General features: G+C 43.9%; 1 protein-coding gene across 9 annotated transcripts in view; it reads right to left on the bottom strand.

Annotated features, from left to right (window-relative positions):
- The window catches only part of LRRC7 (leucine rich repeat containing 7), a 286,473-nt gene extending 270,138 nt beyond the window's left edge, over window positions 1-16,335 (bottom strand). For all 9 annotated transcript variants that reach the window (XM_075832825.1, XM_075832822.1, XM_075832823.1 and 6 more), the window contains exon 1: window positions 15,962-16,335. Coding sequence is in view for 1 of the 9 variants with exons in the window: in XM_075832824.1 (XP_075688939.1) it covers window positions 15,962-15,986 (25 nt within the window). In the remaining 8 variants the exon portion in view is untranslated. The remainder of the gene's footprint in view (window positions 1-15,961) is intronic.
- Between the last annotated feature and the right edge of the window lie 920 nt (window positions 16,336-17,255).

Raw genomic sequence — 17,255 nt, 5'->3', positions numbered from 1 at the left:
ATGGGTGCATGATGCGCAAAAAACGCACGATTATAGAACATGTCGTGAGTTTTACGCAACGCACTCGCGCTGCGCAAAATTCACGCATCGTCTGCACTGCCCCATAGAGTAATATAGGTGCGAACGACACGCGTGAAAAGCACGCGCGTCGCACGCGCGTATATTACGCTCGTGTAAATGAGGCCTAAGAGAAAGTCTATGAGTCCGTACACCAACTGCTCGGCTTTCTGAGAAAAGCCGATCAGAAACGAAACGGCTCAGCGATTACCCAAGAAATTCGTTTTAGCAATCGGTGGGGGTCCCAGCGCTTGGTTCCCCACCGATCAAAATGTCATAATGTCAGAAGTTTTTTGAAAGTTTAGTTACCCTTTAAAGGGGTTTTCCCATAATATTTATCGACCTATCCAAAGGATAGGTGATAAATATCTGATCGGTGGGGGTCTAACCACTGGGACCCCCACCGATCACGAAAACGGGTTTACCTTGCCGTTCCTGGGAGCGAATGAATGGAGCGGTAGCCGAACATGCGCAGTACAGCTCCATTCCTATGGGGCTCCCAGGAACAGCAAGGTAATCCCGTTCTCGTGATCGGTGGAGGTCCCATTGTTCGGACCCCCACCGATCAGATATCTATCCTGTGGAAAGCAGGTGATACATATTGATTATGGGGAAACCCCTTTAACTTGTCCCTGATAATTTATCACTTAACAAAACATAAGCCATTAAAAATCCATGGATAAACCCAAGTTACATTTTTTTGCCACAGGGTATTTAACGCTTTAAGTGTCAAGTTATGGATCGCTACATCTACATCAATCTGTGCAAATATTTATTTTTTCATGAGAACCAGAATTCTAAGGCTTCGTTCACATCTGCGTTGGAGTCCCGTTCCGATGTTCCGTCGGAGGCTTCCGTCAGAACGGGACCCTGAGCAGACGCAAATGGACACTGACTGAAACCAGAGGTTTCCGTTTCCATCACCGTTTGTGTCTGTTGTGCACCGGACCCGTCACTTTGCCGGAAGCAATAGAGATGCAATAGCGTAGTCGACTACGCTATTGCTACCAGCAAAACGATGGGTCCGGTGCACAACGGAGACAAACTGAAACCACGGGCACCGTATCCGTCACCATTGAAATCAATGGTGATGGAAACGGAAACCTCTGGTTTCCGTCGGTGTCAGTTTCTGTCTGCTCAGGGTCCCGTTCTGACGGAAAGCTCCAACGGAACATCAGAACGGGACCCCAACGCAGATGTGAACAGAGCCTTCGCCGTGTTAACATACCCTAAAAGGGGTTGTCCTGGCTTAGAAAAAGGGTCTGCTTTCTTTCCAGAAAAAGCGCCATTCTTCTTCATAGACTGGTATTGCAGCTCAGCCCTATCCACTTGAGATTGCAATACCAGACACAACCCACAGATAAGAGTGGAGCTGTTTCTGCAAACACAGCAGAGCTTTTTTTTATCTAATCCTGGAAATCCCTTTTAAGATTGGATGTAATTGAAGTTCTAGGCACAGCTCCTTGATAGACTGGAGAGTGGGGTATTATATCTATTTTTACTTTAACTAGAAATTATATGATATTTTATCTTTTCCAATATACAATCTATTTCCTCTATTACAGATAAATATGCCTCAGTCTAAAACCAATTTCATGTGCAATGACTCGACTGACATGTTCTTAGACCGTGAGAAGATACAAGAGAACCGATGGGAACACAGAATAAAAAACACACGAGCCCTGTGCCAATAGGCAGAACAGGGTACAGGGCGCTAGTGCTAAAACGAGCTGTGCCACCATGCTGCGCCAGCAGACCACGCCTTGGTCTACTATTTAAAGGGCATTATTACAGTTGTATCAAGTCCAGTCAATCTTCCATGTGCCAAATACATCAGCTGCTGCAGAAATCTCTCTTCTGTCCTGATAGTTTGCTACAATGTATCGGCGCAAACCATCAGTTTGGAGTGAGGGCAGTTAAGTTCATAGAGCATTGTCTACACTTGATGCAATTGTAGCAAATCCTCCGCTGTGAGAAATATAAGGTCTGTATCGGTTTTCAACCTTTGGGTGTAATCAAGAATGATCCCATGCACTGTCAGCAAGCAGATATTTTGTAAATGGTGAAGAATTAAAACAGAAAGAATATTAATGTCCAGGATTAGAAAAACATGTCTGCTTCCTTCAAAAAACAGCACCACACCTGTTCATGATTTGTTTCTGGTATTGCAGGTTAGTATCGAGCTGAGCTGCAATATCACACACAACCTTTGGACAGCTGTGGCGCTATTGAAAGAGAGCAGCCATGTTTTTGGAATTCTGGAAAAACTCTAAACCTTTGAAAGGCAAAATTATATATACACTACCGTTCAAAAGTTTAGGGTCACTTAGAAATTTCCTTATTTTTGCAAGAAAAGCACAGTTTTTTTCAATGAAGATAACAGTAAATTAATCAGAAATACACTCTATACATTGTTAATGTGCTAAATGACTATTCTAGCTGCAAACGTCTGGTTTTTAATGCAATATCTACATAGGTGTATAGAGGCCCATTTCCAGCAGCCATCACTCCAGTGTTCTAATGGTACATTGTGTTTGTTAACTGTGTTAGAAGGCTAATGGATGATTAGAAAATACTTGAGAACCCTTGTGCAATTATGTTAGCACCGCTGTAAACAGTTTTGCTATTTAGAGGAGCTATAAAACTGACCTTCCTTTGAGCTAGTTGAGAATCTGGAGCATTACATTTGTGGGTTCGATTAAACTCTCAAAATGGCTAGAAAAAGAGAGCTTTCATGTGAAACTCGACAGTCTATTCTTGTTCTTAGAAATTAAGGCTATTCCATGTGAGAAATTGCCAAGAAACTGAAGATTTCCTACAACGGTGTGTACTACTCCCTTCAGAGGACAGCACACACAGGCTCTAACCAGAGTAGAAAGAGAAGTGGGAGGCCCCGCTGCACAACTAAGCAACAAGACAAGTACGTTAGAGTCTCTAGTTTGAGAAATAGACGCCTCACAGGTGCTCAACTGGCAGCTTCATTAAATAGTACCCGCAAAACGCCAGTGTCAACATCTACAGTGAAGAGGCGACTCCGGGATGCTGGCCTTCAGGGCAGAGTGGCAAAGAAAAAGCCATATCTGAGACTGGCTAATAAAAGGAAAAGATTAATATGGGCAAAAGCACAGAGACATTGGACAGAGGAAGATTGGAAAAAAGTGTTATGGACAGACGAATCGAAGTTTGAGGTGTTTGGATCACACAGAAGAACATTTGTGAGACGCAGAACAACTGAAAAGATGCTGGAAGAGTGCCTGACGCCATCTGTCAAGCATGGTGGAGGTAATGTGATGGTCTGGGGTAAAGTGGGAGATTTGTACAAGGTAAAAGGGATTTTGAATAAGGAAGGCTATCACTCCATTTTGCAACGCCATGCCATACCCTGTGGACAGCGCTTGATTGGAGCCAATTTCATCCTACAACAGACAATGACCCAAAGCACACCTCCAAATGATGCAAGAACTATTTAGGGAAGAAGCCGGCAGCTGGTATTCTATCTGTAATGGAGTGGCCAGCGCAGTCACCAGATCTCAACCCCATAGAGCTGTTGTGGGAGCAGCTTGACCGTATGGTACCCAAGAAGTGCCCATCAAGCCAATCCAACTTGTGGGAGGGCCTTCTGGAAGCATGGGGTGAAATTTCTCCCGATGACCTCAGCAAATTAACAGCTAGAATGCCAAAGGTCTGCAATGCTGGAATTGCTGCAAATGGAGCATTCCAAGACCAAAGCAAAGTCTGAAGGAGAAAATTATTATTTCAAATAAAAATCATTATTTCTAACCTTGTCAATGTCTTGACTATATTTTCTAGTCATTTTGCAACTCATTTGATAAATAGAAGTGTGAGTTTTCATGGAAAACACAAAATTGTCTGGGTGACCCCAAACTTTTGAACGGTAGTGTGTATATATATATATATGGCTACTGACAAGGTCTGGACCAGGTTTAGGTTGTTTTACGGTATGTTCACACGGCTTATTTCCGGCCGTTTTTCAGGCCGCAAACGGCCGAAAAGTCAGAAGCAGAACGCCTCCAAACATCTGCCCATTGATTTCAATGGGAAAAACGGTGTTCTGTTTCGACGGGCCATTTTTTTTAAAAACGGCCATGTAAAAAAAACGGCCATGAAAAAGATGGGCAGGTCACTTCTTGGGATGTTTTTGGAGCTGTTTTTCATAGACTCTATTGAAAACAGCTCCAAAAACTGCCGTAAAAAAAAGCTGCGAATATCGCGAGTGGGTTAAAAAACATCTGAACATCAGGAGCTGTTTTCCCTTGTAAAAAAACGGCCCATTGGCAGATGTTTGAAGGCGTTCTGATTCCGATTTTTCGCGGGCACTTACGGCCCGAAAAACAGCCGAAAATAGGCCGTGTGAACATACCCTAAGGGCTTATTCAGACGAACGTGATATACGTCCGTGCAACGCGCGTGATTTTCACGCGCCTCGCACGGACCTATATTAGTCTATGGGGCCGTGCAGACAGTCAGTGATTTTTGCGCAGCGTGAGTCCGTTGCGTAAAACTCACGACATGTCCTATATTTCTGCGTTTCTCGCGCATCACGCACCCATTGAAGTCAATGGGTGCGTGAAAAATCACGCGCACCACACGGAAGCGAATCGCGCAACAGCAGTAAAAACTATGAATAAAAATAGCGCATAGCCGCGCATCATATGGTGATGACACACGGAGCTGTTAAGTGCCTTTTGCGCGCGCAAAACGCACACGCTCGTGTGAATCCGGTCTAATTCTTATTGTCTGGCCACTTAAAAAATTCATCAGGCTCCAGGAATGGTATAACTGATTCTTAAAGTTTAGAATCTTTTTCCACCAATATTTATTTTTCTAGAAAAGATCCAATCAACAAACCAAACATCAAAGTCAGTCCCAAGGGGTTTTAAATCGCACAATTTCACATATAGTACATGTTTATGTTGGACATATGTAGAAGGGTTGTAACAAAACTCATGGAACCCCACTGCAAAACTTGATACAGGGCTGACTACCTTCAGTTGCAAGTTCAGAACATAACAACTTATAAATATTTTGATCTCCACTTTGTGCCATGTGTCTTTCTCTAATTTACACAGTGATGTAACAGATGTAATAAACACAGATGTCACAGTACAGACATAATAAACACAGTGATGTCACAAAACAGACATAAAAAACACAGTGATGTCACAAAACAGACATAAAAAACACAGTGATGTCACAGTACAGACATAATAAACACAGTGATGTCACAGTACAGACATAATAAACACAGTGATGTCACAAAACAGACATAAAAAACACAGTGATGTCACAGTGCAGACATAAAAAACAATGATGACACAGTACAGAGATAATAAACACAGTGATGTCACAAAACAGACATAATAAACACAGTGAGGTCACAATACAATAAACCCAGTGATGTCACAGTACAGACGTAATAAAAACAGTGATCTCACAGTGCAGACATAATAAACACAGTGATGTCACAAAACAGACATAATAAACACAGCGATGTCACAAAACAGACATAATAAACACAGTGATGTCACAATACAATAAACCCAGTGATGTCACAGTACAGACGTAATAAACACAGTGATAGGGATAATGCACATGATGATATCATAGTATGGGAATAAGGGCTCATTAAACACGTAGCAGAATTGCTTCATATTTTTTGTCCGGAATTGTGGACGGAAAATACGTAGCAGAATGCAGTAGCAGCCAAGTGGGTGAGATTGAACAAATCTCATCCATATGCTGCGTAAATATTCAGAGCAGAAATTGACCTGCGGTGCGTATTTTTCTGACCGCAGAACGCCAATTCCTGCTGTGGAGAGAGGACTGAATTGCTGCGTTTTTCAGAGGAGAGGTCACCATCCCCCAGCATTGTGAAAAACACAGCAAAATACGCACCATTTTCTGCAGTCAAAAACGCAGGAAGTGGTGCGTTTTTGCCGCAGCGGAATGTCTGCTACTTTCAACGGAATTGCTGCAGAACTTTTCTGCAGCAATTCCGTTACGCGTGAACAAGCCCTAATACATACAAAAACCTCACCAACATGGTAACATCACAGAAGAAAAACAAATAATGATATGATCACTTCAGTATATTGCACACCATGATGTCACAGTACAGGTGTAATGCAAAAAGTATTTCCGCAGAAGAGAGATAATACACGCACCATGGCGCTCCAAAGTCAAACTTGAAACATGGCGCCATTCTATTTTCCACGCCACGCTTTCATCATTAGCTGCATATTACCTCTTTGTGGAGATGGGACCCCTTAGTTGTTGAGCCAGATAGCAGCTGCTATGCCTGTTACACCCATGTATCTACTAGTTACACCCGTGTATCTACTAGTTACACCCATGTATCTACTAGTTACACCCATGTATCTACTAGTTACACCCATGTATCTACTAGTTACACCCATGTATCCTTGGGCTAGATGTCACATTAGGATGCAATGTTGCTATATGTGGCCATATAGCGCAGCCTACCATCAGTGACCCCAACCTGTGGCTGTCAGGGCATGCTGGGTGTTATAGTTTGCAACAGCTGGAGAGAAACAGTTTGGAGACCACTACCATATATGATTGCTAGCTAATAATATGGAAGCCTCTGCTTATAATTTTGTGATCAAACAGGCAGTGAAGTCTGTCATGTGCTCGCCAAGGAACAGAAATGAAGCCCTACTTATAGAAAGCGCAAATGTTGACCTCATCCAACATGCTCCATCACATCCTCTTCATTGCGGCTACTCTCATCCTACTCCAAGCCAACGAACTGCTTCTACAGCGCAATCAAGTCCTATCCGGCGGGGTAAGTGCACAGAACAAAAGTAATAGGGGCTCCCATTTTGTGACCTGCAGTCATTTATAGCTGCAGATTGTACGGTTATTGGTTTGTCTCTGTTCTTATACAGTCAGTCCTGACAGTACCAGCAATTTGTGTCCTTTTTTTTCCCTTTCCCACAGTACAAGCGTAGGAGGTGAATTCTGCCTGAAAGACGACTGCATGAAACATTTATTTTATCGCCTATAAAATGCAAATGTATCATCTGCAATAAAGAGAATGGCTGGTAGTCCCTGTATCTGCGGCATAAACAATTCCTAGCCCTCTCGTAGCCATAAAAAGAACACACTTAACATAAGACTGAGAGCAGACAAGCCAAAGAAAGATAATATTGCAGTAATGTGTAACCTGGACTGGATTTCCATTACTGGTAGTTTCATAGACTTGTTACAGACTTGCAAATTCCCCAAAAATATATTCACCAATCAGAAATTGTTAGCCATACAGTATAATACCCACATAGCTGCCCCTATACCGTATAATGCCCCCATAGCTGCCCCTATACAGTATAATACCAACATAAATGCTCCCATATAGTATAATGCCCCTATAGATGCCCTTATACAGTATAATGCCCCTATAGATGCCCTTTATACAGTATAATGCCCCCATAGCTGCCCCTATACAGTATAATGCCAACATAAATGCTCCCATATAGTATAATGCCCCTATAGATGCCCTTATACAGTATAATGCCCCTATAGATGCCCTTTATACAGTATAATGCCCCAATAGCTGCCCCTATACAGTATAATGCGCCCATAGATGCCCCCATATAGTATGATGCCTCTATAGCTGCCCTTATACAGTATAATTCCCCCATACAGTATAATGTGCCAATAGTTGCCACATACAGTATAATGCCCGCATACAGTATGTCACAACAGCTGCCCACATACATTATAATGCCCCTATAGCTGCCCCTATAGCTGCCCCTATACTGTATAATTCCCCCATACAGTATAATGTGATAATCGTTGCCACATACAGAATAATGCCCTCATAGCTGCCCCATACAGTATAATACCCCCATAGCTGCCCCATACAGTATAATGTCCCATTGGCTGCCCCATACAGTACAATGCCCCCATACAGTATAATCCCACATACAGTATAATGCCCCCATAGCTGCCCCTATACAGTATAATGTCCCAATAGCTGCCTCCATACAGTATAATCCCCCATACAGTATAATCCCCCATACAGTATAATGCCCCCATAGCTGCCCCATACAGTATAATGCCCCCATAGCTGCCCCATACAGTATAATGCCCCCATAGCTGCCCCATACAGTATAATCAACCCATAGCTGCCTCCATACAGTATAATGCCCCCATAGCTGCCTCCATACAGTATAATGCCCCCATAGCTGCCCCCATACAGTATAATGCCCCCACAGTTGCCACCATACAGTCAAGAAGATTTCAAGAAGGACTGCAGCATTAGGGCATCACAGGTTACCAGCAGGGGTGTAGTGGGGGTGCAGAGGTTGCACTTCTACCCAGGCCCTGGGGCAATAGTGGCCCATTACTTCTCTGACATATAAGAGCACACCAGTATAATGAATAGCATGTGAGAGTTGGAGACAATGTTACAGATATTATATCAAGACCGAGGAATTGCAACTATGCATCTGGTTACCAGGACATTCCCACACACCCTGGTAATAGTGTGAGAATGACCACTTGTCAGGCTATTGCAACATGCTCAGCCAATCAGAGTAGGGCAATCTCTAATCACGGTTAAATAGAATTTAGCACAGCCAATCAAAGCATGAGGAAGGAGAGATTTCCGGGGTCTGATTGGCTGAACCCGTGAGAATGTCTTTAAGTACTAGCCCTGTAAATTCTGATGTTGTAGTCACTCTCCGCATCTCCGTGCATGCTGGGCATATAGGAGGGGGATGTAGGAGTGCAGCCACGTCTGGGACTGGGGAATAATATTGCCCATAGACCGCACTGCCAGCAGTACCCTAAAGGGGTAGATCAGCGATGTGAGGACATATTATGATAATTGCACCATAAGGTAATAACTGCATTATACAATGAAGGTTTCACTTATATAACGGAGGAGGGGAGAAGTGTGGAGGAGGGGTGTACTGTGAAAAAAGAGCTTTAAGCTGCGTCTTTGCTGTTACTTGCTGCAAATCGCAAACTGTTCATTCCGAAAAATTCATTATTACAGGTATAATATATAATGCTATCAGTAAAAAATGTCCTATGGCCCTAGAGCTGCATGACAAGAGCGCCAACCCCTGAGCCACATGCCATTTCTCTTATAGGGGTTCTGCCATAGGACAAACCCCGTTCTTTAGGCAGTTCTCATGTCGCCAAGCCATTTTGAAGAATTGTATGGATGACCACGTAACGCCAAGTACTCCAGAGAAAGAGAGGCTCTTCGCTGTCTGGCCAATTGGGGTTATGTGCTGGGGACCCCCTATATGACTTCTATCTGCTCCAATAGGACATATCAACAGGGGTTGTCCTAAAATGAGATCCCCATACATCTCAGTAACCATATGAGGGTCTTCATATGACAGTACAGTGATTTATTCAGCTATAATATATTAAAACAATCTTTTTGCACAAACAAGTGCAGTACAATTGTCTATACCATCATGTCAACAAACACTCTGGCTGGGGTTTCTACTCCTAGAGGGAGCCCAAATGGAGCTATCTATAGGGGTGTGTATGTGGCACTTTCTATAGGGGGCGGTGTGTGAGGCACTATCTATAGTGTCACATACTCCACAGGAGCTCCTTTCTAGGAGGCAGCTACGGCAGCTACGGCGCCCACAGTCACGGCCCCATCATGCCCAGAGGTAGTGACGCCATATTTAATAGTACCTGCGTACTTAAGACGCAGTTACTATTGAACGCTATGGCAGAGCAGGGAGGTAGCTCCCTACTCTGCCATTTACTAGGCTACAGACTCCCAGGCAGAGTGCTAGTAGAGCTGTGCCTGGGACTTTGGCTCTGGGGTTTCCCCTGACATCACAGTCCATATAGTAGTGCTCTGCCTGGGATTTTGGCTCTGGGATTGCCCCTAACAACACTATCCATATATGGATTGTGATGCCAGGGGGAGAGAAGGAGTCCCAGGCAGTGTGCTAGAAGTGTCTCTGCTCCGGGACGCCATCTCCGGGGAAGCCCCTGACATCACAGTCCATATAGTAGTGCTCTGCCCGGGACATTGGCTCTGGGATTGCCCCTGATATCACTATCCATATATGGACAGTGATGTCAGGGGCTTCCCCAGAGCCGGAGCAGAGCCTTTACTAGCTCTCTGCCCGGGACTTCAGCTCTGCTCCAGATATCACTATCCATATATGGACAGTGATGTCAGGAGCAGAGCAGGAGTCCCAGGCAGAGTGCTAGTAGCGCTCTGCCCAGGACTATGGCTCTGGGGTTGCCCCTGACATGACTGTTCATATATGAACAGTGATGTAACAGGCTCCTCCTGAAGCCCCAAAGGTGCCACCTACAGGGAGGGCGCCGCGTGACACTACCTGGGAGGGGGGCTGTGTGGCACTACCTGGGAGGGGGGCAGTGTCTCACTACCTGGGTGGGGGGGCTGTGTGGCACTACCTGGGTGGGGGGGCTGTGTGGCTTTACCTGGGAGGGGGCTGTGTGGCACTACCTGGGAGGGGTGCTACAGTGGGCACCAAATTTATGGGGGTAGAAACTGGGGGCCTAACTTCTATATGGGGGCACAAAGTGACGTTTTCTGCCATTTTACTGCCACCATGAGTTTCCCCACAAAGTGGCCCACTTAGTCTGTGTTGCACAAGGGCCCACATAAACCTGGAGCCGGCCCTGATTGTAATAGTAATGTAGTATTGTAGTATTATAGTAATGTAGTATTATAGTAATGTAGTATTATAGTAATGTAGAATTATTATAGTAATGTAGAATTATAGTAATGTAGTATTGTTATAGTAATGTATTAATATTATAGTTGTTCAAAATAAGTAATTGATTAACAATAATTTTGTATTGTATCAAATTTGAAATTAATGCGGCCCGTCAACTTCACATTTTTTCTATTTGCGGCCCGTCAACTTCACATTTTTTCTATTTGCGGCCCATTTACCCGGCCGAGTTTGTGACCCCTGGCGTAGATGCTCCGTTCTCATGGCTTTGCCCTGTGCATGAGACCTAAGTGTCTTAAAGCTGAAGGTTCCTATTGCCTTCAACTGGAACCTGGAGAGACATTCGCTGTCTTCACATTGGTACATGTTACAATAATGAGATCAAACCTATGACCGTCTCTAATAAATGACACAAGTGCCGCTGCTGAATCCCGGACAAAACCCATCAGCTTAGTAGTTGTAATATTCTGTTTGACCTTTCTATGGCAAAGCAATAGAGTAAGTGACTTGCCCATAGCCATCCCGCGAAAGCACGCAAAACATCTTGAACATGCCAGATGAATGAAACGTCAAGAAAGATCAGATATAAGGTGTGAGGTTAGAAGTTCACGGGAATATGTACAACCCATCTGTATGGACTATACATGCAACAATAGGATCCTTAAATGGGTTATGTGGGGACCAAAAATTATTATCAGTGTAGTCCCTGCAGTATGTGATACACTCGCTAATATACATTCCGGTCCCCGTCCCGCTGATTGTGAGATTTTCATAGATTTCTATAGCGCTGCTGGGGGACCGGAAGTCTAGTTACAGTCTTATTTGATGATGATACGACTCTTCGTCATATGACCGGCCCCGCTGTACTCCATTTACAAGCAGGAGCAGTAGTACAGCAATTACATAGAGTACAGCAGGGCCGGTCACATGACGAAGAGTCGCATTGTCATCAAAGAAGACTAGACTTCCGGTCCCCCAGCACCGCTATAAAAATCTCAGAATCAGCGTGACGGGGGACCGGAATGTATATTAGCGAGTGTATCACATACTGCAGGGACTACACAGATAATCATTTTTGGTCCCCACATAAGCCCTTTTTAAAAGGTTATTTTCATCATAGAGAGTGATGGCATGTGACTAAGATTTGCCATCTCTCCATGATCATTGGGGATCGGACTGCCAGAAATCCCACTGATAAGGCAGCACCCGCGACGCTCATTTACGTCCCCCGGGCACCGGTTCTGCAGAATGGCTCCATTCACTTATGCCATATCTATAGGTGGGACCTTCCACCTCTGGGACCCCCACCTATCTAGAGTTCAGACATTGGGACTTGTAAGTCCCTCATCTATCAGGAGTTAACCCCTAATGGCCTCAATAGAAACCGAGTGGCCACCTCTCTGTCTAGATGTGGTCAGCCACCTCTACTATAAGATCAGGGTCAATGGACCAGTTGAGGGCCTCTTGCCCTCTGATTGGGCTCCATAGAAGGTGCAGGAGTTTAGTCTATGATTTGCACACCCCATAACAAACTAATGCTGAACAAAGTAAAAAAAAAATGAAGGAAAATAATGAAATATTGATTGAACAGATAAAAGTGAAGGCCTCAGGTGTCCCCCAGAAGGATCCACTGACTGATCAGCATCGAGTGAGACCCTCCAGAGACATTCACGTCCATGTGTACAACTGACGGCAGCTGCTCCTCTTATAACGCTCCGCACTTCTATCACTCCGACACATAACACTTCTCATCTGTGTCCCAACTTCTGGAAACCCCTCATGACAGCAGCAAAAAGATCATCAGCGAAGGCCCCACTTCCAATATTTCATGTACTTGTTCCCCTATATTCAGCAGCATGTGATAAAAGGTATTCAATATATCCAACGCCAATAGATACGTCCACATGTTACCAAATAACCGGCTGCCATGATTCCTGAACACATTACTGACAAATGGTTAGTGCATTTTAATGCCTCTGAAATCTATCTATCTATCTATCTATCTATCTATCTATCTATCTATCTCATATCTATCTATCTCATATCTATCTATCTATCTATCTATCTATCTCATATCTATCTATCTATCTATCTATCTATCTCATATCTATCTATCTCCTATCTATCTATCTATCTATCTATATAGAATTCATAGGGCCCCCACAGCAAATTAGATGGGCCCCTACCACCAATAGCAATAATTTAAGGATAACAATTTAAGGATGATTTATGGATAACAGCGCCATATATCAGAGAACCATCATAGTAGCGCTAGATAACAGAAAGCCTCCAACTTGTTATTCCCCACAAAAAGTACAATGTTCTTGCACCTGAGTGGGCCCCCTCTATCTATATATCTATCTATCTATCTATCTATCTATCTATCTATCTATCTATCTATCTATCTCATATCTATCTATCTCATATCTATCTATCTATCTATCTATCTATCTATCTATCTATCTATCTATCTATCTATCTATCTATCTATCTATCTATCTATCTATCTATCTCATATCTATCTATCTATCTATCTATCTATCTATCTATCTATCTATCTATCTATCTATCTATCTATCTATCTATCTATCCATCCATCTATCTATCCATCCATCTATCTATCTATCTATCTATCTATCTCATATCCATCTATCTATCTATCTATCTATCTATCTATCTATCTATCTATCTATCTATCTATCTATCTATCTATCTCATATCCATCTATCTCATATCTATCTATCTATCTCATATCCATCTATCTATCTATCTATCTATCTATCTATCTATCTATCTATCTATCTATCTATCTATCTATCTATCATCTATCTATCTATCATCTATCCTCATATCGATCTTTATTTCGCTCTATCTACCACGTTTACCTATCTCTCACTATCTATAGATATTTCTATACTACCTCTCATATCTATCTATTTATTTCACGTTTATCTATAGATCTATCTATTCGCAACACAAGCTGCACATATGTATTTACAGTTTGACATCTTACTTATACAGTATACAAACATCCTTCCTCTTTGATCTACCCACGTCTCTTATCCATTTCCATTGTCAGATGACTTCCAAAGTCCAGAAATTGACTTCAAATTCCAATACACAATCTGTAAGAGTGCTGCCTGACACCTGGGATTGATCATCGCCTCTGCATATACATTGATTGCCCAAATCCGTATTCCAAATATAAATGCCCAGGCCCAACGGGACTAAGGTAGAGCTGCACGTATCTATTTGGTAAACGAAGCCGTGGAATGGTATGACGGGGGCAGGAACTATGCCAGGTGCCCGTCATGATATCAGGATTACTAAACTGACGAGTTACATGGGAAATAAGAACGTTCTTCATATAACGGCAATGATTGCCAGCAGTTAGATCCATGAACTCCCTGAACTCTGCTCAAGAGGAGGGGGGTGACCACCATATTTTGTTTGTGTTCGTCTTAGAGACAAATGTATGTAGGAATGAGATCATCCAAGAGGTAGGACTTGAGAATAAGCAAGAAGAATGGGCATGACCAGTATCTCTGCAGATAAGGGATTGGGGTTCCTTTCCAGAGCCCCCCACCATTGCCACGTCTGCTATTGTAGGTCAGTTAATGGTTAATATACAGAATCTCTATGTAATGGGGGTTCCCTCAGCAGTGCAAAATGCAACAACCGGCTTTTCTGTATTCAGCACCACGGTCTGGACAGCTCTTCATTGAACATCCCATTCTGTATCCATCCCAGGCACATATCACCAAACCCCCCGGAAAGTCCATCGCCAGGCAGAACTGCAGCCTCTGTGCTGCCCGGATACATCCTGATGTGAGACCGTGGATTATTCCCACACAGCATCAGACACAAAGACTTGACATGGCACGATAGTCTGAGAACAGTGAATATCCCATAGCCAGCACTTTTCTGATCCACCGACTTATTAACAGTATAATATAGTGCCCATCACACAGAAATCACCATACATTACAGTATCTGGGGTACATGCATTGCCCGAGACCCGGGTGACCCCTGGACAGTAGATGCTCACCCCCTTGTAGACCCCACCAATGAACCTCCAGCCAGTAAGTTGATATTATGGAGGAGAAACGTCATTATAAACACAGAACCCCCAGTACCCAAAATATATAATGATTATATAATAAATATATATTTACAGTAGTCTACCCCCCCCCCCCCCCCCACACCACCCAGACCTGGGGAGCACCGGGACAGATCATATAGAAGAATACTATCATTATTATTACTACAGGACAGACACCATGTATGACCCATAGGGGTACATGAATTGTGCTGTGTGCCCCCCAGACTTGGGTGACACCTGGAGAGGAGCCCCTACCCAACCCCCTTAGGACCCATCAACCAGCAGTTAGACATACTGTAAGGAAAATAATAAAACACATTTTTAGGGAACCCAGAGTACCCATCATATCTCTCAGAGGCATTTGATTCCATAGTGGTACATGCATTGCAATTTGAGTCCATGGGTGACACCTGGGCAAAAGCCCCCAGCCCTCCAGCATCCATCAGGTACATACAGTAGAGGGATTTTAATGTGATCACAAGGGAACCCACAATCCCCAAATTTTCCTTAGGGTCTGCAGTGGCATACATATGCAGCAATGGTTGATATCTGGGGGGCACCAGGACAGCACCCCCCATGACCCAATGATCAGCAGACTTTTAATTAAAAGGATTATAACATATTACAGAGAATCCATAGAACCCCCTGAAAAATTTCTCAAGGTCCATCTGAGTTCATAGTGTTCATGCACCTCAATGTGTGACCCCAAGACATGGGTAACACTAGGGTTAATCCCCCCCCCCATCTACTGACCAGCAAGTAGATCTTCATATAGAAAAGACTACTGTAATACCCTACATGAAACCCACAGTGCCCACCACACATGTCTCAGGGTCTGTAGTGGTACATGCATTACAATATTTGCCCCCCAGACCTGGATAACACCTGGGCAGCAGCCCCCCCCCCCCCCCCATCCCCTCCAGGACTAGCAGTGCATACACTATAAGAAATGTATTACAGGGGACCCCAGTGCCCATAGGGGTGTATGCACTGCAATGAATGCTCCCCAGACTTGGGTGCCACCTGGGCAGCAGCCCCCCAGGACCCGACCCATATATATATATATACTCACATTGGAGGGATGATAAATTGCCCATTAGTGCCCGCTGCAGCTCTGCTATTCCTAGTGTTCTGGTGGTCCTCAGGGTGGATTGATGGGGGTCTACAGGGTGTCCTTCAGGTGCATCCACGGACTAGCCCCCATAAGGAAGAGGACAAGCTGCAGCCGATCTCCACAGTAACATGGCATGACACCTGCTAATGCCTGAGAATGGGGGGCTCATCCTCTGCCACCTCCATCCAGGTGCGTCACTCCCGGGCTCCAGACCATGTGTGCCCGGGTACAGGGGGTGTCTCCAGCAGCCACAGTGCCCGGGCAGCGGTAACAGCAGCAGCCGCCTCATTCAATGCTCACAGCCTGTGCAGCCCCTCCTGCCCCCGCACCAGCCGCCCCCACACTGTGACGTCACGCCGCCCACCTCCCAGCACACACCTAGGGGGCTTCTTCTGCTTCTATGGAGGGTCTCTCCCCCCAGCTCCTGCCGCAGCCCCGGATCATTACAGACGAATGTCCCCCAACAGAGCGCGGAGCGGAGGAAACATGTCACAAATCCTCACCCTGACTGGGGGGATTATATATCTATAAACTGTGTGTTATATCAGTATACTGTGTGTTATATACTGCGTGCTATACACCGTGTGTAATATACAGTATACTGTGTGTTATATACTGTGCACTGTGTTATATACTGTATACTGTGTGTTATATACTACGGTATATACTGTGTGCTATATACTGCGTGCTATACACCGTGTGTAATATACTGTGCACTGTGTTATATCAGTATACTGTGTTATATACTATATACTGTGTGCTATATGCTATATACTGTGTGCTATACACCGTGTGTAATATACTGTATACTGTGTGTTATATCTGTACACTGTGTGTTATATACTGTACACTATGTTATATACTGTATACTGTGTGTTATATCAGTATACTGTGTGCTATATGCTATATACTGCGTGCTATACACCGTGTGTAATATACTGTATACTGTGTGTTATATCTGTACACTGTGTGTTATATACTGTATACTGTGTGTTATATACTGTGCATTGTGTTATATCTGTATACTGTGTGTTATATCTGTATACTGTGTTATATACTGTGCACTGTGTTATATCTGTATACTGTGCACTGGGTGTTATATCTGTATACTGTGCACTGGGTGTTATCTCTGTATACTGTGCACTGTGTTATATCTGTATACTGTGCACTGAGTGTTATATCTGTATACTGTGCACTGAGTGTTATATCTGTATACTGTGCACTGAGTGTTATATCTGTATACTGTGCACTG

The sequence above is a fragment of the Rhinoderma darwinii genome, chromosome 7 (assembly GCF_050947455.1).
Source record: "Rhinoderma darwinii isolate aRhiDar2 chromosome 7, aRhiDar2.hap1, whole genome shotgun sequence".
In the NCBI taxonomy this organism is placed as follows: Eukaryota; Metazoa; Chordata; class Amphibia; order Anura; family Rhinodermatidae; genus Rhinoderma; species Rhinoderma darwinii.
Note: the sequence above shows the minus strand (reverse complement) of the source record. Positions and strands in the feature narration are given on the sequence as shown.